This window comes from Mustelus asterias, chromosome 14 (genome assembly GCF_964213995.1).
Source record: "Mustelus asterias chromosome 14, sMusAst1.hap1.1, whole genome shotgun sequence".
Classification (NCBI taxonomy): domain Eukaryota; kingdom Metazoa; phylum Chordata; class Chondrichthyes; order Carcharhiniformes; family Triakidae; genus Mustelus; species Mustelus asterias.
Genome location: NC_135814.1, coordinates 85,885,178 through 85,906,289, shown reverse-complemented (window position 1 = coordinate 85,906,289; position 21,112 = coordinate 85,885,178). Strand labels below are relative to the sequence as shown.

At 43.1% G+C, this 21,112-nt stretch overlaps 3 protein-coding genes across 5 annotated transcripts in view; 1 reads left to right on the top strand and 2 right to left on the bottom strand.

Annotated features, from left to right (window-relative positions):
• The window catches only part of LOC144504082 (cyclin-dependent kinase 2-like), a 47,247-nt gene extending 42,889 nt beyond the window's left edge, over window positions 1-4,358 (bottom strand). For both annotated transcript variants that reach the window (XM_078229249.1, XM_078229250.1), the window contains exon 1: window positions 4,210-4,358. In XM_078229249.1, the coding sequence (XP_078085375.1) occupies window positions 4,210-4,325 (116 nt within the window). In that variant the 5' untranslated portion in view covers window positions 4,326-4,358. The remainder of the gene's footprint in view (window positions 1-4,209) is intronic.
• A 185-nt stretch (window positions 4,359-4,543) lies between these two features.
• tbccd1 (TBCC domain containing 1) overlaps window positions 4,544-21,112 on the top strand; it is a 59,900-nt gene continuing 43,331 nt past the window's right edge. Inside the window, exons 1-2 of one of the 2 annotated variants that reach the window (XM_078228764.1) lie at window positions 4,544-4,628; window positions 18,097-18,175. The gene's annotated coding sequence lies outside the window, so the exon portion shown is untranslated. The remainder of the gene's footprint in view (window positions 4,629-18,096; window positions 18,176-21,112) is intronic. The other variant, XM_078228765.1, reaches the window with a different exon arrangement.
• dnajb11 (DnaJ heat shock protein family (Hsp40) member B11) overlaps window positions 7,159-21,112 on the bottom strand; it is a 29,524-nt gene continuing 15,570 nt past the window's right edge. Inside the window, exons 7-10 of the mRNA XM_078228766.1 lie at window positions 18,071-18,128; window positions 14,268-14,379; window positions 13,876-14,035; window positions 7,159-11,410 (exon numbers count right to left, since the gene is read on the bottom strand). Of these exons, the coding sequence (XP_078084892.1) occupies window positions 11,346-11,410; window positions 13,876-14,035; window positions 14,268-14,379; window positions 18,071-18,128 (395 nt within the window). The 3' untranslated portion in view covers window positions 7,159-11,345. The remainder of the gene's footprint in view (window positions 11,411-13,875; window positions 14,036-14,267; window positions 14,380-18,070; window positions 18,129-21,112) is intronic.

The window sequence follows — 21,112 nt, the reverse complement described above, 5'->3', positions numbered from 1 at the left end:
TCCTTTTGTGAGGGGTAGCATTGGTAGCTGTGCAAAGGAGTGATCTAATCGAGTGTAGTGCATCAGGGAGGACCTCTTGCCAGCGGGTGACTGGAGGACCTTTAGACCTCAGAGCTAGTAAAACGGCCTTCCAGACTGTCGCATTCTCCCTCTCTACCTGTCCGTTCCCCCTGGGGTTGTAGCTGGTGGTCCTACTTGAGGCTATGCCTTTGGGGAGCAGGTACTGTCGCAGCTCATCACTCATAAAGGAGGATCCCCGGTCGCTATGGATATAGCTAGGGAAAGCGAACAGGGTGAAGAGGCTGTGCAGGGCCCTGATGACCATGGCCGAGGTCATATCCGGGCAGGGAATAGCGAAGGGGAAATGTGAATATTCGTCAATGACGTTGAGGAAGTATATGTTGCAGTCAGAAGAGGGGAGGGGGCCTTTGAAGTCGACGCTCAGGCGTTCGAAAGGGCGGGTGCCTTTATGAGGTGTGCTTTGTCTGGCCGATAGAAGTGCGGCTTGCACTCTGTGCAGACCTGGCAGTGTCTGGTTATAGACCTGACTTCCTCAATGGAGTAGGGCAGGTTATGGGCTTTAATGAAGTGAAAAAACCTGGTGACCCCCGGGTGGCAGAGGTCGTTGTGGAGAGTCTGCAATTGGTCTATTTGTGCGCTGGCACATATTCCCTGGGACAAGGCATCTGGGGGCTCATTGAGCTTCCCGGGCCGGTGTAAGATGTTGTAATTGTAGGTGGAAAGCTCGATTCTCCACCTCAATATTTTATCATTTTTGACCTTGCCCCGCTGCGTGTTGTTAAACATGAATGCAACTGACCGTTGGTCTGTGAGTAGGGTGAATCGTTTACCAGCTAAGTAGTGGCGCCAGTGCCGTACAGTTTCCACTATGGCTTGGGCCTCCTTCTCGACAGAGGAGTGTCGAATTTCAGGGCCTTGGAGGGTTCGTGAGAAGGCGGCCATGGGTCTGCCCGCCTGGTTAAGGGTGGCGGCTAGGGCAAAGTCAGATGCATCACTCTCCACCTGGAATGGGATGGATTTGTCTACAGCGTGCATCGTGGCCTTCGCGATGTCTGCTTTGATGCGGTCGAAGGCCAGGCGGGCCTCTGCCGTCAAGGGAAAAGAGGTGGATTTGATGAGCGGACGGGCTTTATCCGCATAATTGGGGACCCACTGCGCGTAATACGAGAAGAGGCCCAGGCATCTCCTCAGTGCTTTGAGGCTGGTGGGGAGGGGAAGTTCCAGGAGGGGATGCATGCGGTCGGGATCGGGACCGATGACCCCGTTTTCCACAACACAACCAAGGATGGCGAGGCGGCGTGTGCGGAATACGCACTTCTCCTTATTATAGGTCAGATTTAGGGGTGTGGCGGTGTGGAGGAATTTGTGGAGGTTGGCGTCGTGGTCCTGCTGATCATGGCCGCAGATGGTGACGTTATCCAGGTACGGGAAGGTGGCCCACAGCCCATTCTGGTCTACCATTCGGTCCATCTCACGCTGGAAAACCGAGACCCCGTTGGTGACGCCGAAGGGGACCCTAAGGAAGTGATAGAGGCGGCCATCCGCCTCGAAGGCAGTATATTGGCGGTCTTCCGGGCGGATAGGGAGCTGGTGGTATGCAGATTTTAAGTCGATGGTGGAGAACACCCAATATTGCGCAATCTAATTAACCATGTCAGATGTGCGGGGGAGGGGGTACGCGTCCAGCTGCATGTAGCGGTTAATGGTCTGACTGTAGTCAATGACCATGTGATGTTTCTCCCCAGTCTAAACAACTACTACTTGGGCTCTCCAGGGGCTGGTACTGGCCTCGATGATCCCCTCCCCTAGGAGCCGTTGTACTTCGGACCTGATAAAAGCCCTGTCTCCAGCACTGTACCATCTGCTCTTGGTGGCGATGAGCTTGCAGCCGGGGGTGAGATTTTCAAACAGTGAGGGAGGGGCGACTTTAAGGGTCGAGAGGCTGCAGGTGGTGCGTGGTGGGCGATCTAAGAACTGGTGATTGCAAACAGAGTGGGGGAAAAGGCCCATTATATTCCATGGTGACGCTCTTAAGGTGAAACAGGAAATCTAGTCCCAGGAGTACGGCAGCGCAGAGTTGTGGCAGCACGAGGAGCCTGAAGTTTTTGTACATTGTGCCCCATACAGTCAGGGTCGCCACGCAGTACCCGAGGACATCCACCGAGTGGGACTTTAAAGCCATGGAGGTCGTTTGCTTCACTGGCAGTACTGAAAGGGCGTAGCAGCTCACTGTGTTCGGGTGAATAAAGCTCTCCGTACTCCCACAGTCAAATAAACAGTTTGTAGTGCAACCGTTTACCTCGATGTCCATCATGGACCTGGCGAGTTGGTGAGGCCTCAATTGGTCCAGCGTAACCGAAGCCACCGTTGGATTTTGCGACGTGGCTGACGGCCTCCAAGATGGCGGCCCGCACGGCTCACACGCGGCTGAAGACGTCCAAGATGGCGGCCCGCACGGCTCACACGCGGCTACTGGCGCCCAAGCGCATGCAGCGCTACTGGGCTTGGAGGTCGACTTCGCCCTGCATACCTTCGCGTAATGGCCCTTCTTTCCACACCCGGAGCAGATCGCATCCTTCGCTGGGCAGCGTTGTCGGGGGTGCTTCCCCAGGCCGCAGAAGTAGCACTTCGGGCCTCCAGAGACTGCTGCAGCGGTCGGGTCATTGGTGGGACGTGGCGTGGCGTAGGCCTGTGGCCCTCCCGAGTACAGAGGTGGCGGCGACTGCAGCGTCTACGATGCACCCCCGTGGTCGGGGGTGTAGGCCTCGAGATTACGGAAGGCCACCTCTAACGAGTCGGCAAGCGCTACAGTCTTTTGTAGATCCAGCCCACCCTGTTCCAGCAGTCGTTGTTGGATATAGTTTGACCTGATACCCGTGACATAAGCATCTCTGATGAAGTCCTCAGTGTTTTGGGCGGCTGTTACGGCCTTGCAGTTGCAGGCCCCGCCAAGTGCTCGCAACGCACGCAGGAAATGGTCGCCCGATTCTCCTGGCTGTTGTCTGCGAGTAGCCAGAAGATGTCTGGCGTAGATTACATTAGTCTGTTTGTTGTACTGGCCTTTTAAAAGTTCGATCGCATCCTCGTAAGTTTCAGCGTCTCTAATCATCGAGAATACTTGATCGCTTACCCGAGCGTGGAGCACATGTAGCTTGTCGGTTTCGGTCCGGACGACGGAGGCGGAGACGGTGAGGAAAGTTTCGAAACATCGCAGCCAGTGATCGAAGCTGTTAGAGGCTCCTACGGCTTGAGGATCCAATTCTAATCTATCGGGTTTTAGTATCTGCTCCATCCCAAAACTTTTTGCGAATAAAATTGATGCACTATCAATCAAGCAAAGACTAGTTTGCATGCAAGGACAAATAGGCTCGCAAAAGACTTGGAGCACACCCATGCTGCTGAACTGGTTATAGACTGAGGCAGGGGGGTTGGGAGCAGTCACCTTTATACCTGGACTGGGGGGGGAGGAGTCTCGGGTAGGGCCGGCAGGGGCACGCCCAGGCATGTCACACACACACACACACACACAGGCAATAAGCTAACAATGGTTTACCACACCCACAACCATTGGTATCAGAAATCATTCGTATACTTTTCTCAGTGCCATGCTCCCTGGTAAAACAAATCCAAACATATACATAAAAAAAAGGTGAGCATTAATGTGTGTGCATATGTAAGTTAAAGTGCAACATTTCAAAAGCTAAACAATAAAGTACGAATAGTCACACAGTGAAATAGGACAAAGGGGGACTTGTGCTAGCAGAAAATACTAGACACTTCATGAAGTTATTTTATTACTTTTCATTTTGGTCATGAGTTTAAAATTTATTTGTTAGTGTCACAAGTAAGCTTACATTAACACTGCAATGAAGTTACTGTGAAAATCCCCTAGTCGCCACACTCCAGCACCTGTTCGGGTACACTGAGGGAGAATTTAGCATGGCCAATGCACCTAAACCAGCTCGTCTTTTGGACCGTGGGAGGAAACCAGAGCACCTGGAGGAACCCCACACAGAGAGAACGTGCAGAGTCCACACAGACAGTGACCCAAGCTGGGAATTGAACCCAGAGTCCCTGGTGCTGTGGGACGGCAGTGCCAACCACTGTGCCACCTTTCCAGCAGAAAATACTAGACACTTCATAAAGTTATTTTATTGGTTTGCATTTTGGACATGAATGTTAACTCACGCGTCCAGCCTGATTTTTTTCAGGGCCACCATTTCGCCTGTGATCTTATTCATTGCTTTGTAGACCACTCCATAGGTGCCCTCACCGATCTTCTCCACTTTCTGGAAGTTGTCCATGACAGCAGCGCTGAGGGCACTGCAGCTCGAGCCCCCGTTGTTGTTGTTGTTGACACTGCCACCCGCGGCCAGTTCCCTCCCTCCTCCCGCCCTAATTCTAACTGTCACCCCGCGCGCCGCCACCACTTTCCCGCCTGTTGTCCGCACCAACCCGACTGCCATTGGCTCCGCGCGGGGGGACGTTAAGGCGGTGACGCCATGACGCTCCCCGGCAGAGTGGCTGCAGGGACAGGCCGAGCTGCCAGCTCCAACCGTCAGTCAGCCTCCACCGCCATCACACACCAAGTTAGCCAGTCGGATAAGGTACTGCAAGGGGAGGGGGGCTTAAACAACCATTGGGATCGGTGAGCTTTTACGGTCCGACTGAAACAAAATCCCAATTCACATCCAATGCATTGTCCCGGCTGAGTGCGTGGTATTTACACAGAAACTTACAGCCACGCAAATCATCAGCACATCTCCGGCCACTTTTATTCAGCTCAGGACTTTTGCTAGAAACCGATTGTATTGGTGGCACAGTGGTTAGCACTGCTAGCTCACAGCGCCAGCGACCCAGGTTCGATTCCCAGCTTGGGTGACTGTGCAGAGTTTGCATGTTCTCTCATGTCTGCGGGTTTTGTCCGGGTGCTCTGGTTTCCTCCCATGTTCAAAAGATGTGCTGGTTAAGGGCATTGGCCATACTAAATTCTCCCCAGTGCAACCGAACAGGCACCAGAGTGTAGCAACGAGGGGATTTTCACTAACTCCATTGCGGTGTTAATGTAATGTGACGCTAATAAATGAGTCTTTAAAAGAACATTTTCTTTAAACAGATCATGACGATAAAAGTGAAAGTAGTCGTGGGTTGCCAGCCCTTCAGATTGTTCTTAAGTCTCCAGAAATTAAAGCTTAGTCTGGACAGTGCGAGGAGCAACGGAGAAACAATCATAATGGCATTGAAAGTTTTATCTTTTTAAAAATATGACTACTGAAAAAATGGGAGCAACAGGCAAAGAGCGATCAATGTGATTAAGACTCCAGAAATACATTCAGCCAGACTAGGTGGATTTTTCACCCATTATAAATTGCTTCTTCTTAAAACAGGGACTGGTACATTATACAGCTGCTTTTCACAATTTAGATTTCCAACTATGTAATACTTGGATTGGTGTAGTGAGAGTTCAGAAAACTATGTTTTAACTACAAACTTCAGTGTACAAAAAGGGTGATATTTCAGTGCAGTACTGGGGGAGAACTGCACTAGGTGGTGCTGTCTTTCAAATGAGCTTTTAATCCTGCCCTAACAATTTACATTTATCTGGTGAATTAACATGATAAAAAAAGCCCAGTGAGCTTCCTGGAGCATAGTAAAACAAACCATGCTACCAAGGTGATGACCAACTGCTTGATCGAAGAGATGGATCTTAAGATGTATCTTGAAGATGGAAAATGAAGCAAAGGTAGAGGGAGAATATTCAGAAATTTAGGGCCTATATAATCAGGGATGATCAAGAGACCAAGATTAGATGAGCACATATATTGTGGAGGGTTGTGGGGCTGGATTATAGAGATAGGAAGGGGCAAGAAATTTGAAAACAAGGATGATTTATTTTAAAGCTGACCAGGTCAATAAGTCATGATGTGGAGATGCTGGCATTGGACTGGGGTGAACACCCAGTTCACCCCAGGCCAATAAGCACAGGGGTCGATAAGTGAACAGGACTTGGTGCAAGTTAGGACATTGACACCAGAGTGTTAGATGACCTCCAAGTTGAGAGTGCAGAATGCAGGAGGCCAGCCAGCAGTGTGTTCATAGAAGTCATAGAAATCATAGAAACCCTACAGTGCAGAAGGAGGCCATTCGGCCCATCGAGTCTGCACCGACCACAATCCCACCCAGGCCCTACCCCGCATATTTACCCACTAATCCCTCTAACCTACGCATCACAGGACTCTAAGGGGCAATTTTTAACCTGGCCAATCAACCTAACCCGCACATCTTTGGACTGTGGGAGGAAACCGGAGCACCCGGAGGAAACCCACGCAGACACGAGGAGAATGTGCAAACTCCACACAGACAGTGACCTGAGCCGGGAATCGAACCCAGGACCCTGGAGCTGTGAAGCAGCAGTGCTAACCACTGTGCTACCGTGCCGCCCCGTGACATGACAATGTTACCTCTATGACATGACAATTCCAACCGTGTTGGAATTGTCATGTCATAGAGGTAACATTGGAATGAAAGAGGATTTCAACAACAGACGAGCTGAGGTAGGAATACACTCAGGTGATGTAATGGAGGTAGAAATAGATGGTCTTAGCAATTCTGTAAATATGGCACCAAGGTCAGAATAGTCTGATTTAACCTCAAGACAGTTGCCAAGGAGAGGGATGAAACTGATAGCTCAGGAATAGAGTTTGAAGCAGGGACCAAAAGCAATGGCTTCAGTCTTTCCACTATTTAATTGGAGGGAATTTCGGTTTATCCCAATACTGAATGTGGGATAAAGTTTTACGTCAATTGGATGTAAAAGATCCTTTGGTACAAGCAAGGATATTTTCCCTTGTCCAGGCCAATATTTATTCTTTAACATGATTAAAACCAGATTATTCAGTTATCATCTCATTGCTGCTTGTGGTGAATTCGATATGAGCAAATTGGCCAATGTTTCCTACATTACAACAGTAACCATATTTGAAAGTATTAATTAACTGCAAAGCATTTTAGAATGTCCTAAGGGCATGAAAGGTGCAACTTAGTTGCAAACCTTTTTATAATTTGCAACAGCATCCAAATACAAACTAAAACTGATAGGGTCTATAACAGAAATCACACATTGGCAAATTCTACCAGTTTAAGACATTTTTAATTTTTTTTAATTATTCTCCATTTTTGGGGCATAGTAACTGCAAGATTAGAATTTAGGAGGGAGGAATAAGTATCTGGAATTAAGACCACAAAATCATGTCCAGAGTATTGCGATGAATTTGTATTCTAAGATACAATTTCCAGTAATCAATTTCAGATATAAACAATCAAAAACAGCAGGCAGCAACATGAATCTCACCCCTGAGGATAGAATAATGTAGTCACAGTTTCAGCAGTTGCATAATACAATTTGAAGCTGGCAGTTGTCAGCTATGAAATGCACTCTAACTGGCAGGATGCATACTTTCACACCTAGGGTTTTGTTCTCGAGTGCTAAATTTTAAAGTTGAGTGCCCATTTTCTCCCTAATAAATCTGCTTAAGTTAATCAAGTGTCTGAAGTCTGGTTAGTGGCAGAATCACTCAAAATGAAAGTAACTGTAGAATTTGTCCAAGTTTCTCTTTAAAAAAAAGCTGTCTGGCTACACAATGCCTACATTTGGAAATTCCCAGTGCCATTGCAGGACAGATTGCAGAACAAAATATGCATCGTTGCAACTGTTTAAGGAGTTTAAATATGTTCCAATTGTTTTTATAATTATTTTGCTTATAGACACTAATTCTTTTAGTGAAATATAATTACCTCGCTATACATTTCAGGTGGTATTCAAATCTGTCTCATTCTGTCACAGTCTAATTTCATTCCACCCTGCAAGACAGGCATCAACAGGAAGCCAAAACTTCACTATCTACACTTCAAGTTTAGTAATGGCTTGAACTGATTTTGCTCCACTTTAGAGTGAGACTCCTTTCTCCTTGGAATCTCACTGCTTTATTCTGGTGTCAGATTAAGCCACAACCATTTATGTAATAGATTCAAAAAGACAGTAGATACATCCTTCCAGAAAAGCACCAGATGGCCAGGATACAGAGAAGTTAAGTCAGGACTTGAACTTATTTAATCCAGACATACTAACCTGATAACAATTAGATTTGTGCATACTTCAGGCAACTTTTTTTGCATATACAGTTTTGTGCCTGATACATGGAAGCCTTCTTTCTTCATGAGTGACAACATTTACATTCACTTTCCTTCCCCATCTCCAAAGTTTAACTCTTTTTCCACCAAATCATAAGTTACATGGTACAGCTTAGACTTGTCCCTTCCTAAAATTTGGATTGACTGGCAACACAGAAGATCTGCGAATCAAGCATCCTACTTGGACTGAAAAAAAAAAATCTGGCCTTCAGTTTTAATAAAACAAATACATCTGTGTTTCAAAAAAGTCACCAACATTCAGATTATACAAACATCTATTTAGTAAAAATAAATCGTAATTTTTCTCATTTAGTAGCTGAGCTATACTAGAATAGACATAATGATCAGTGTTTGCAATTCCAATAGTGTCCAACTAACTCATCTGCTTATGCATCCAAGATGTGTGAACAAACAAATTTAATTAGAAAAATCCAAAATTCGTCAGACAAATGCATGGCTCTTTTCATACATATTAAAAGAACTGCATTTGTATAGTGTATGCAGGCTCTTGATTTAGTATATTCAATATAGGATAACCTTACAGCAACCTGGACTAGATAGAATATTGCTAAAATATCTGTGGATCATTCATCATTTTATACACCTGTATTTGGACAAAAACTATATTTTGCAAAATTTTCTATGCAAATTTACTGATTTTAATTGTGAAAATATGTTGGCTTCCCAAAGATGCCTTAACAGAGCACTATTTTTTATTTAACTATATATATACAAAAAAACAAAAAAAGTTTTATTTTAAAGAATGTCTACTTTCCACACCAAACCTTTTTAAAATAAAGTTTTGTTGCATTTTTGTTCGGTACTATGAATTAATGAAAAACAATTTATCAAACCTTGAACAGTAGAAGTTGAAGAAAACAATGGACTGAATTTGGAAATCACAAATACAAGTTTTGAAAAAACATTCAACAGCAACATACAGCATTCCCCGATCCATTAGCAGACCAATATTTCCACAATCTTAGATGCTAAAACAATTGCTTACTTGTATGTTTCAATTAAATGAATAGAAACCATTTTGTTTGGGTTTAACATAATAAATGGAGCATTACATGAAAATACAGTTGAACTGCATTTATCCTTTCATGCTGTGCACCCGGCCCATTATTTTGTTATAACCAAACAAAAGTCTGACTGAAATATCTTTCTACTCCAACTATAGCATTGAAATGTGCAATCAGCATACTATATTTGTCATTTTCTCATCAAGAAAGTAGAAAAATTCCATCACAATAAATGTAGAGATCTTAGTCAATGTTTTCCTAATAGCTGAACTTTGCTCAAATCCATCGTTTCACTTTTTTGATTGCATTTTTGAACAATTTAGCTTCAGAAACAAAGTACTCCATTCTCCAGTTGAAACAATGCATACAAAAAAATGATATGCAAAGTCCCTGTTGCCTAGGACAAGTTACATTTCTTCTCCAATCAATTTTAGTTGCTGAATTGCACCTTATAACAAACTGTTTCCATTTGACAATTTTATTCATGCACTATACACTGTACAGTAAATGAATAACTTTGTAGTAACATTCAAACTATTCCCTCAAAAGCTAGTTTCAGAAAATTTCAAAGGCAATTTACGCCCGTTAATGACAATAGATTAAACCCAAAAATATATCTGAGCAAAATAATGTTGCATTCTTCATATTCCATCAGATATTACAGAAAGCAAATTATGCCGTAACCTCTGGAGCAATATTTGGCCCCCACATCTCAAAAACAAAACAGAAGTCTAATTAAAAGTACTTCTGAACAATTTCAATAAAGCTGTGACATTATACTGAAATCTATATACTTGTTTCCTATAACATTCAAAATTGAACAGCCGTAACACCTAACATTTCCCTTAAAGAGAAATTTATAGTTTGTCTTTTCTGTTTGGAACATAAATGCTGGAAGACATCTATCCATCTTAAATGCCAACATTTGTGATGTTTTGGCCAGAATCAAGCATTTTTCTGAAGGGAAAGGGAAGAAAACAGAAAAAGGGGCAGAATTTTTTTTAATCCTCTTGCGCTGCTTGGAAGCAAACACAGTAAGAAGTCTCACAACACCAGGTTAAAGTCCAACAGGTTTATTTGATATCACAAGCCACAAGTTTTCAGAGCGCTGCTTCTTCATCAGATGAGTGGGAATTGTGTTCACAAACAGGGCATATAAAGGCAGAACTCAATTTACAAGATAATGGTTGGAATGTGTGTCTGTACAGGTAATCAAGTCTTAAAGGTACAGACAATGTGAGTGGAGAGGGGGTTAAGCACAGGTTAAAGAGATGTTTGTCTCCAGCCAGCACAGTTAGTGAGATTTTGCAAGCTCAGGCAAGTCGTGGGGGTTACAGATAGTGTGACATGAACCCAAGATTCCAGTTGAGGCCGTCCTCATGCGTGCAGAACTTGGCTATCAGTTTCTGCTCAGCAATTCTGCGTTGTCGTGTGTCGTGAAGGCCGCCTTGGAGAACGCTTACCCGATTCCTCTGATCTTATGCTTACTCTGATCTTCAGGTAAGCGTTCTCCAAGGTGGCCTTCACGACACGACAACGCAGAATCGCTGAGCAGAAACTGATAGCCAAGTTCCGCACACGAGGACTGCCTCAACCGGGATCTTGGGTTCATGTCATACTATCTGTAACCCCCACGACTTGCCTGGGCTTGCAAAATCTCACTAACTTTATTGTTAAAGAGACAATACACATCTCTTTAACCTGTGCTTAACCCTGTCTCCACTCACATTGTCTGTACCTTTAAGACTTGATTACCTGTAAAGAATCCCATTCTAACCATTATTTTGTAAATTGAGTTTGTGTCTTTGCCCTGTTTGTGAACAGAACTCCCACTCACCTGATGAAGGAGCAGCGCTCTGAAAGCTTGTGGCTTGTGCTACCAAATAAACCTGTTGGACTTTAACCTGGTGTTGAGAGACTTCTTACTGTGCTTACCCCAGTCCAACGCCGGCATCTCCACATCATGGAAGCAAACATACAGATTTCAGTTTTTAAAAAGGTGAACAATTCCCTACCCACCCCAGAACATACATTCAACATTAGAAACCTCAGATAATAAATAGTTAAATTTTCAGTATCACTTGAAAGTCTGTGTCATTTGTGATTACGTCAATATCCCTGAAGTCCATTGTAGACTTTCTTCACTGGTCCTTGTTTAAGCAGTTGTTTTATACCTACATGATGGGAAAAAAAAATTATAAAGCTTTTTTTGTGTTCATAATCTACAATGATTTAAGCAAAGAATTTTCCAGAACTACAGTACACCTCAATGCCAGCGAACAAATAACACAGCTCTCACATGGATAGAAATCAACAAGAGTGGTCAGTCTTCATCTACAAATAAAAAAATCTAAAATCCTAAGTTTAAAAGGGATAAAAGTTTCATTTTAATGAATTAAAAATTGAGTATACTAAACAAGGCAACCAGTACAGCTGAATTACACAATTTAGATCTGTTTCATTAACATTCACATCAAAGAACCCCTACAGTGCAGAAGAGGCCATTCGGCCAATCAAGTCTGCACCAACTCTCTGACAGAGCATCTTACCCTCACCCTATCCCTGTAACCCTACATATTTTCCATGGCTAATCCATCTAACCTACACATCTTTGGACACTAAGGGGCAATTTAGCATGGCCAATCCACCTAACCTGCACATCTTTGGACTGTGGGAGGAAACTGGAGCCGGAGAAAATCCGCGCAGACAAGGGGAGAATGTGTAAACTCCACACAGACAATCACCCAAGACCAGAATTGATCCTAGGTCCCTGACTCAAAACTTAAATTAGAACAGGCAATTGCAAAGACTGTCAGACACAAGTTTTTTTTTAAAAACAGTACATAGTTGTAGATGAATCTCATTCCAGCCCAAGCAGGTTGGGCCATCTATTTCTGTAAAGGATCTTTTAGGGTCAGCTGATGTCAAAGATTCAGATTTTCTTAAGTTATCACGATGGAGTTGGGGTGGGGTGCTAAAATTAAAGCAATAACAATTGATAACTATGATTCTCAAAAACTTTAATTATTGTTTTGGAATGTAACTTCTTAAAAAGAGTTTCATGGGATGTGGGCATCACTGGCTAGGCCAGCATTTATTGCCACCCCCAATTAATCTTGAGCCACCTTCTTGAACTGCTGCAGTCCATGTGGTGTAGGTACAATCACAGTGCTATGAGGGAGTTCCAGGATTTTTGACCCAGTGACAGTTCCAAGTCAGGATGGTGTGAACGGGAACTTGCAGGTGATGGCATTCCTATGCATCTGCTGTCCTTTTCCTTCTAGGTGGTAGAGAATGCAGTTTGGAATGTGCTGTCTAAAGATCCTCGGTGAGTTGCTGCAGTGCATCTTGTACACGGTATACACTGCTGTCATTGTGTTGTTGGTGGGCGGAGTGGCAATCAAGCAGGCTGCTTTGTCCTGGATGGTGTTGCATTTTGTGTGTTGTTGGAGCTGCACCCATCTAGGCAAATGGAGAGTATTCCATCAGATACCTGACATTGTAGATGGTGGACAGGCTTTGGGGAGTCAAGAAGTGAGTTGCTCTGACCTGCTCTTGTAACCACAGTATTTATATGGCTGTTCCAGTTCAGTTTTTGGTCAATGGAAACCACCAGGATGTTGAGCGATGGTAATTCCATTGAATGTCATGGGAAGCCTATTGGATTCTCTCTTTTTGGAGATGGTCATTGCCTAACACTTGTGTGGAGTGACTGTTACTCGCCAATTATCAGCCCAAGCCCCTTTTTTAAAAAAAAATTCATTCCAGGGTTGTGGACATCACTGACTGGGCCAACATTTATTGCCCATCCCTAATTGCCCTCCATTTCAAAAGGACATTCAAGAGTAAACCACATTACTGAAGATCTGGAGTCACATGTGTGCCAGACCAGGCAAGGACATTAGTGAACTAGATGGATTTTTATGATAATGGTTTAATGGTCGTCATTAGATTTATAATTCCAGGTTTTTATTGAATTCAAATTTCACCATCTGCATTTGGGTCTCTGGATTATTAGTGCAGTAACAATACCACCACACCACCAACTCCCCTGAATGTTATCCAGGTCTTGATGCATTTGGTCATGGACTGCTTCAGTATCTGAGGAGGTGCAAATGATGCTGAACACTGTGCAATCAGTGAACTTCCCCACTGCCCTGAACTCTTGCAGTGATGTTCTGGGACTGAGAAAACTGATCTCCAACAGCCACAACCATCTTCCTTTGTGCTTGGAGAAGGTTTCCCCTGATTCATAACTACCAAGATGGTAGATAGTGAACTAGATGGATGATGGCCTTTCAAGCCCCATGTTCACTGAATTCTATGAATGATCCTCTGGTGGCTTTGCACCAGCAATCAATGGTACTGGGGACAGGTGAAAAAGGCCACAATGGAATAGAGAAAGGGGAGGGAATAAAGAATATCATTTGACCAAAATGACACAGTAAAAGGCCTGGCGTTTTTGGATATTTCCTGCCCTTTCCCATTTGGTGACAAGTAATACTTATTTCCATGCAAATATTGGACTAAAAAGAGTAAAAGGAATGTCATGTCACAGATGTATTCAGAATCTAGCTATGGTAAAATACTGATACTGTTTAACAACATAAAGGACACTATTTAACAGATTAATACTTGCCCTCCTTCTGATCACCAGTAAGTTGTTCCCTGGGGAATTCTACATCAAATGTTATTATTAGGGAACCCCTAATATTGTTGTTGTCAAAGTTTGGCAGACCCTCGCCTTTCTTCCATACTTTTGCACCTGGTTTTGTAATCTTGTCTCTCATTACGTGAACCTGAGAAAAATATTTTTTGAAAGAAATAAAACTTCCAAATGTAGGTTTACAATGTATGTAAATTTACAACTTCACAGAAATAACAAAATAGATACAACAATTTGCTAGAATAGTCTGCAAATACTATATTTATCATAAATCAGTAAGCACACAATGTTCCCTCAATTGTCTCAATAAGGACAATTTGGACTGATGTTAACAAATAAAGCCATAAATGAATTATAATCCTTACCTTGTGACCATCCAAATGTGAAATAACCATCTCAAAACCTATCAGTGCTTCCACTAATGAAATTGTGACATTAGTATAGAGGTCATCACCCCGCCTCTCAAATATTGGGTGTCTAAAACAAAGAACAGTTACTAATGAGAACAAAACGAATTTGTAATTATGTTAAAAAATTATCTTAAAGCAATGACAACATTTTTACAAGCATGTTTTGCTCTGGCAAGCAGCACAGCTGATATTTCTTTGAGATGCTACAAGTACAAGTGGAGGAGGTGGTTAAGAAGGCGTATGGTGTGCTGGCCTTTATCAATCGAGGGATTGAGTTTAGGAGTCCAGGGATAATGATACAGCTATATAAGACCCTCGTCAGACCCCACTTGGAGTACTGTGCTCAGTTCTGGTCGCCTCATTACAGGAAGGATGTGGAAAAGATTGAAAGGGTGCAGAGGAGATTTACAAGGATGTTGCCTGGATTGAGTGGCATGCCTTATGAGGATAGGCTGAGGGAGCTCGGTCTTTTCTCCTTGGAGAGACGTAGGATGAGAGGAGACCTAATAGAGGTATATAAGATGTTGAGAGGCATAGATCGGGTGGACTCTCAGAGGCTTTTTCCCAGGGTGGAAATGGCTGCTACGAGAGGACACAGGTTTAAGGTGCTGGGGGGTAGGTACAGGGGAGATGTTAGGGGGAAGTTTTTCACACAGAGGGTGGTGGGCGAGTGGAATTGGCTGCCGTCAGTGGTGGTGGAAGCAAACTCAATAGGGTCTTTTAAGAGACTCCCGGATGAGTACATGGGACTTAATAGGATGGAGGGTTATAGGAAGGCCTAAAAGGTAGGGATATGTTCGGCACAACTTGTGGGGCCAAAGGGCCTGTTTTGTGCTGTAGTTTTTCTATGTTTCTATGAAAAAAATGAGAGAAAGTCAATTCCTGATGGCTTTTGCGGAGTTAGATAAACTGGTATGCTGTCAAGGGCAACAGCCAGAGACTTGCACTCAACTACCCATTTACAGAAATATTCCTCAACAATTACACTCTTGTCCATTGTGTTATATGGCTCTTTATCATGTATTTGATATTAATTGGGGTTCCAGTGACAGTAGCTATATTACTGGACTATGTATGTCGAAGCCTGAGCTGATCTGGAAAAACTTCCAATTTGGTTCATTAATATCCTTTTAAGGAAATCTGCCATTCTTGCCTGATCTGTGATTGCAGCAATGTGCTTGACTCTTAACTGCCCTCCAAAATGACCAAGCAAGCCATTGAAGCTCTGAAATGACCTTGCAAACCACTGCCAAAAAAAAATTAAATAGATTACCCTCAATGAAGTAGGCATCTGATTCGACACAATAAAGGCAGACTTGGAGCAATCAACCCGACAAAGCCTTCCCCTAACATCTGGGAGCTTGTGTTAGAAGTGGAAGGGCTATTCCAATGATTGGTCAAGCAACAATCAATCAATACCCACGAACTCTTGCACATACTCAGAATCATAGCTTTCAGCTAATGTTCTGAACTTCTACTTGCCATCCCTGGGTATGATCTAACCCACCAGCAGGAGAGACTCAGAGGTGGCAACAGAATGGTATATGGTCAGGACGAAGTGCCTCTCAGCATCCTGAAGGATATTGTCAAATCAAAGACACCTCCTGCTGATTAGCACCTACTGAATCCGCAGCTTATGAATCTGACTTGGAAGAAGCTCTGAAGATAGCAAAGATACCAGAATGTACTCTGACTGGGAGATTTCAATGTCCACCACCACGAGTGGCCCAATACACCACTACACACGAGCTCTGAAGAATATAATCGCCAGACCGGGCCTGTGGTTGACGGTAACAAAGCCCACACAAGTGGGGGAAAAACCCTATATGACCTCTTCCTCACCAGAGATGCATCAGTCCATGACAATATTGGCAGGTGTGTCATGGGATGCCATCATGTCATGTGGCAGCATCACCATACTAAATGCGATAGATCTAGCTCGAAACTGAGTATCCAGGAGGTGTTGAGAACCACCAGCAGAATTATCTGCATACTCCTCTCTACTATTACCATCAAGCTAGACGATCAAGCAGCTGGCCTACCTAAAAATGACTAGGGGCCAATCTCCAAGACGACATAAATACTAAAACAGTGGAAGCTATACACTATAGACAGAGCAAATTGATGACACAAACATGAGATCAGATGTTTCGTCCTGCCACGTCAAAATGCTGGACAATTAAACAACTAATGGGAGGAACAGTCTCTATGAACATTCTGATCTTCAATGATGACAGAGGCCAGTATGCGTGTGCAGGGCTAAAAGCTTTGCAACTATCTTCAGCTACAAGTGCCAAGCAGATGATCAACCTCTGTCTCCTCTTGATTTGTCCAGCATTGAAGATCTTGTCTTTCATCCATTTTCATTCTGAGGGTTGGCCATACCAGGAACAATCTTTCTCCATTGCCTATCCCATAGAGAGGATGTTCTGGTATTATCCGTCCTTAAAATCTTATGTCTTCCCTTTATGCACATTTTCCAGGTGTTTTGCCTTGCATTACCTACACCCCTATAAGTCCTATATGGGCGGCACGGTAGCACAGTGGTTAGCACTGCTGTTTCACAGCTCCAGGGACCTGGGTTCGATTCCCGGCTTGGGTCACGGTCTGTGTGGAGTTTGCACATTCTCCTCGTGTCTGTGTGGGTTTCCTCCGGGTGCTCCGGTTTCCTCCCACAGTCCAAAGTTGTGCGGGTTAGGTGGATTGGTCATGCTAAAAATTGCCCCTTAGTGTCCTGAGATGCGTAGGTTTGAGGGATTAGCGGGTAAATATGTAGGGATATGGGGGTAGGGTCTGGGTGGGCTTGTGGTCGATGCAGACTCGATGGGCCAAATGGCCTCCTCCTGCACTGTAGGGTTTCTATGATTCAATGATTCTATGAAGTCTAATTATTGAAGCGATGGAAGGGGTCAACAGTTTTATTCATGGCATTTGCTTACCGATGCTCAGTTTGGGTTCTGTCAGGACCACTCAGCTCCACAGTTCATTACAGCCTTTCTAATGCCTTTTTCATATGCCATTGGTCATTCCCCTTCTCACTCTCCCAACCTGCTGTTGTTTTCCCCTGTTTTAAGTTTAACAGTGTTACTAATATAATGGTGCTACATAAATGAAAGGTGTTGTTGTAATTAATCTCACAATGGGCCTATTTAAAGCACTGCAATAGTGGTTTAAAGAGGCAGATAACATGAAAAGCAGCTCAATCTTAAAAGCTAAACAACATGAGCGTGCTTCATGTCCAATGCAACGGAAGATGAACTCGTTTTTTTTAAAATAAAATATGTGCTCACTTCTTTCTATCAAGAATCCAAGTAAGGATATTACATTAGCAATCTGCAAGTGATTACTGCAGAGCAAGTTAATACTAGATACAAAGTTGAACCATCAACTTACTCATTATGAAGCTACAGTGTTATGACAGCCAATTGTTGGACATATATCAATATATACGTACAACATTTAGTGTAAATACTTGTTGTACAGTTCATCATAATGGCTAATTAATTCAGGAGAAGAGGTTATGTACAACGTGATTTTGATGGTTCATCTAGAGATGCAGTGAGACTTGCATCAATTCAACCAAGACTTTTAAAATCTTGTATTGAAAGTTGGAAGTCTCTGGGTGGCAAGTCTACCACTGGAGTTTCTTGACTGTTTTTGTATGAAAAGGAAAATTACTGCCTTTGACAAAAAAAAGAAAATCGCTCCTTGGGTCATTAGTCTTCTAGAGAGAAGTAAATCAAATAATAATTTCTTACTTTAAAACCTTTATTCTGAATTTCAGATCCCCAGGTTCTCCATCTATGTGAGGTTCACCTGTAAGAAAACAGAATATACAACTCCACCTCCACATATTAAAAAAGGTACCAGTTTTGTAAATACAAAACCCACTTACTGAAACCAATTTGCAAACAGTTCTGGCAACATTTTACAAAACCGAGAAAGGAGCTGAATCCAATTTTGGATTGTTCATCTTAAGTTTGTTTTTATGGACACATGCAAATACATATTTGTCCTAGTAAAAATTTTGATTCAACTGAAGTGCTAGGTTGGCTCAGCTGTAGCACTCTCAGGCAAGGCAGGTCATGACTTCAAGCCCCATTTGTGTATGTAAACTAGGCTGAAACTTCAGGGAATGCTGCATTGTCAGAAGGTTGGACAGGGGTAGGCGTAGTAAGAAGTCTCACAACACCAGGTTAAAGTCCAACAGGTTTACCAAATAAACCTGTTGGACTTTAACCTGGTGTTGAGAGACTTCTAACTGTGGCTGCCACATAACCTACATAAGATCAAGGACTACACTTCAAAAGTAATTAATTGACTGTGAAGCACTTCAGGACTTTGAGCATGTGAAAGGTGATAAATGTAAATAACTTTTTACATTACTGGGACATTATGCACCTACATCATTTCCTTATTTTGAGGGTGAATTGCAGGACTCCCAATGAGGAAAAAAAAATCTCATAATTGAAAATTACCTTAGCCCATTAACTGAAGTGGTATAACACTGAATTCACTATACCACCAGCAAATCATGAAGCAGAGGCTCAATGTTATTCAATCTTCCTCCATCTTTGCTAGATCTCAGTTAGATTGACTCAAGACTACAATGTAATCAAGCACAAGAGGATAGGGTGCAGAAGACAACAGAGCATTCTGCTCTCTAGATTCACTTCCTGTCAATAATCCTCTGGCTCAAGGAAGCAATGAGCTAGTTGGCCTTTCTAGAGGAAGCAGAGGTTAAATTACATATTTTAAAACATTTTTCAAATTGATACTATTATCTACTGACAAGTTGATGTACAGAAGTATTAACTATATAAAGAGAGGTGAGGAACAAGAAGCATAGTCATTTGACTTTGTTTTGGCAGATTCTGATTAATTCAATGATGGGTTATTTTTATTGTGAGGCTTTATACTGTAATCTGGAGCCAGTATTTTCATATATAATTTTGGTTTAGTATCATTGACTTTAAGTAGCATGTGGTCTGGGAAGAAAGCAGCATGGTGGCACCACGGCACAGTGGTTAGCACTGCTGCCTCACAGTGTCAGGGACCCAGGTTCAATTCTGGCCTCGGGCGACTATCTGTGTAGTGTTTGCACATTCTTCCCGTGTGTTTCCTCTGGCCTCTCTGGTTTCCTCCCACACTCCAAAGATGTGTGGGTTAGGTTGATTGGCCATGCTCAATTGCCCCTTGGTATCAGAGGGATTAGAAGGGTAAATATGTGGAGTTACGGGAATAGGGCCTGGGTGAGATTGATTTCGGTGCAGGCTCGATGGGCCAAATGGCCTTCTTCTGCACTGTAGGGATTCTACAATTCTAAGCATAACCTTTAGCAGTGGGGAAAGCGGGAAAGCAATAAATCGGTCAGTAGTGAGCCACAAAATTATTAGACTAGGAAGATGCTTCTCCTGAGCTTCAAGAAAAGCAAAAGATTTATTTTTATAAGTGACCTCTAGCAATCCCTTTAAGGATATAAACTCGGACTAGCATACACATGTTCCATCCATTTCTCTTATGAAAATTGTAACCAGGGATTTTAAAAGTGTTGAAGCTCAATTTGCATGCCAATTTGTTTTAAGCAGGAAATGTGGGGATGCATTTAAAAACCTGCCTGAAAACCAAATGAAAATGGGTGTCCAAGATCCCAAAAGATTGCCCTTAGCTAATTACCATTTTTCAAGCAAGAAATACAATTTCATCCTCTTGCTACTGTAGCTACGTGGTCACATTTAACATTTTTGAGTTTACACCAAAAATGTCAGTGGGCTAACCTATTCAACCGTGGAAGCCATTATGACATTTTCAAATACAGGATCACTGATAACAGTTGGTAAGAATTATTGATAACTTTCTCCCTTCTTAGCATCCCAAATGTTATTAATTCAACAGATATTGGGAATAGAATGTGATCTTCCTCTTTTGCTTGGTTGACTGCAACATTGGGCGTTATAAACATAAGCTATTAGTCATGCATCACGTTTAACAAAGTGAAATCTCCCAAGACACATCCCAGAGAAGAAATAGGGCGGCATGGTGGCACAGTCACAGCGCCAGGGACCCGGTTCGATTCCTGGCTTGGGTCACTGTCTGTGTGGAGTTTGCACGTTCTCCCAGTGTCTGTGTGGGTTTCCTCCCACAGTCTGAAAGACGTGCTGGTTAGGTGCATTGACCCAAACAGGTGCCAAAGTGTGGCAACTAGGGGAATTTCACAGTAACTTCATTATTTGTGACTAATAAATAAACTTTTACAGTAAAAGAAGAGGTGACCTAAAAGTATAATTGAAAGAAGATAGTTTTTTAAAAAGGCAGTTTGAAAACAGAGAAAAATAGCATGGTGAAAGAACATCAGTGAGTGGTACTCGGACAACTCAAGGTTCTGCTGCTGGTGATGGAGTGACATCGAGGCAAGACCGACACAGGGCTATGACTGGAAGGTTGACAGCTACTGGAGCAGGAACGGAAGTGAGCGGGAGTACTTTGGTAAGGGCAAGCTGTAGTCAATTTGTTTATTCAGTATATTGAGAAAGCTGAGGAGGTCAGCATAGGCATAGCAACAAACAAGAGGGATTTGATGCAGATCTGGTTAGAAGTTGGCAGAGCTTTGAATGAGCTGGAACTCAGAACCGATTATATCATTAGGGAGTTTTTGATATATGATATAAGATTTCCTTGACAGTGAGGGTAAAAGTGTAAGTGGACAAATTTTTACAAATGGGAGCAAGCAATTTTGGTGACATACAGGATATGGGATTTGAAATTCAGGTCACCCAGGTTATAAGCTGTTGGGTTTTATC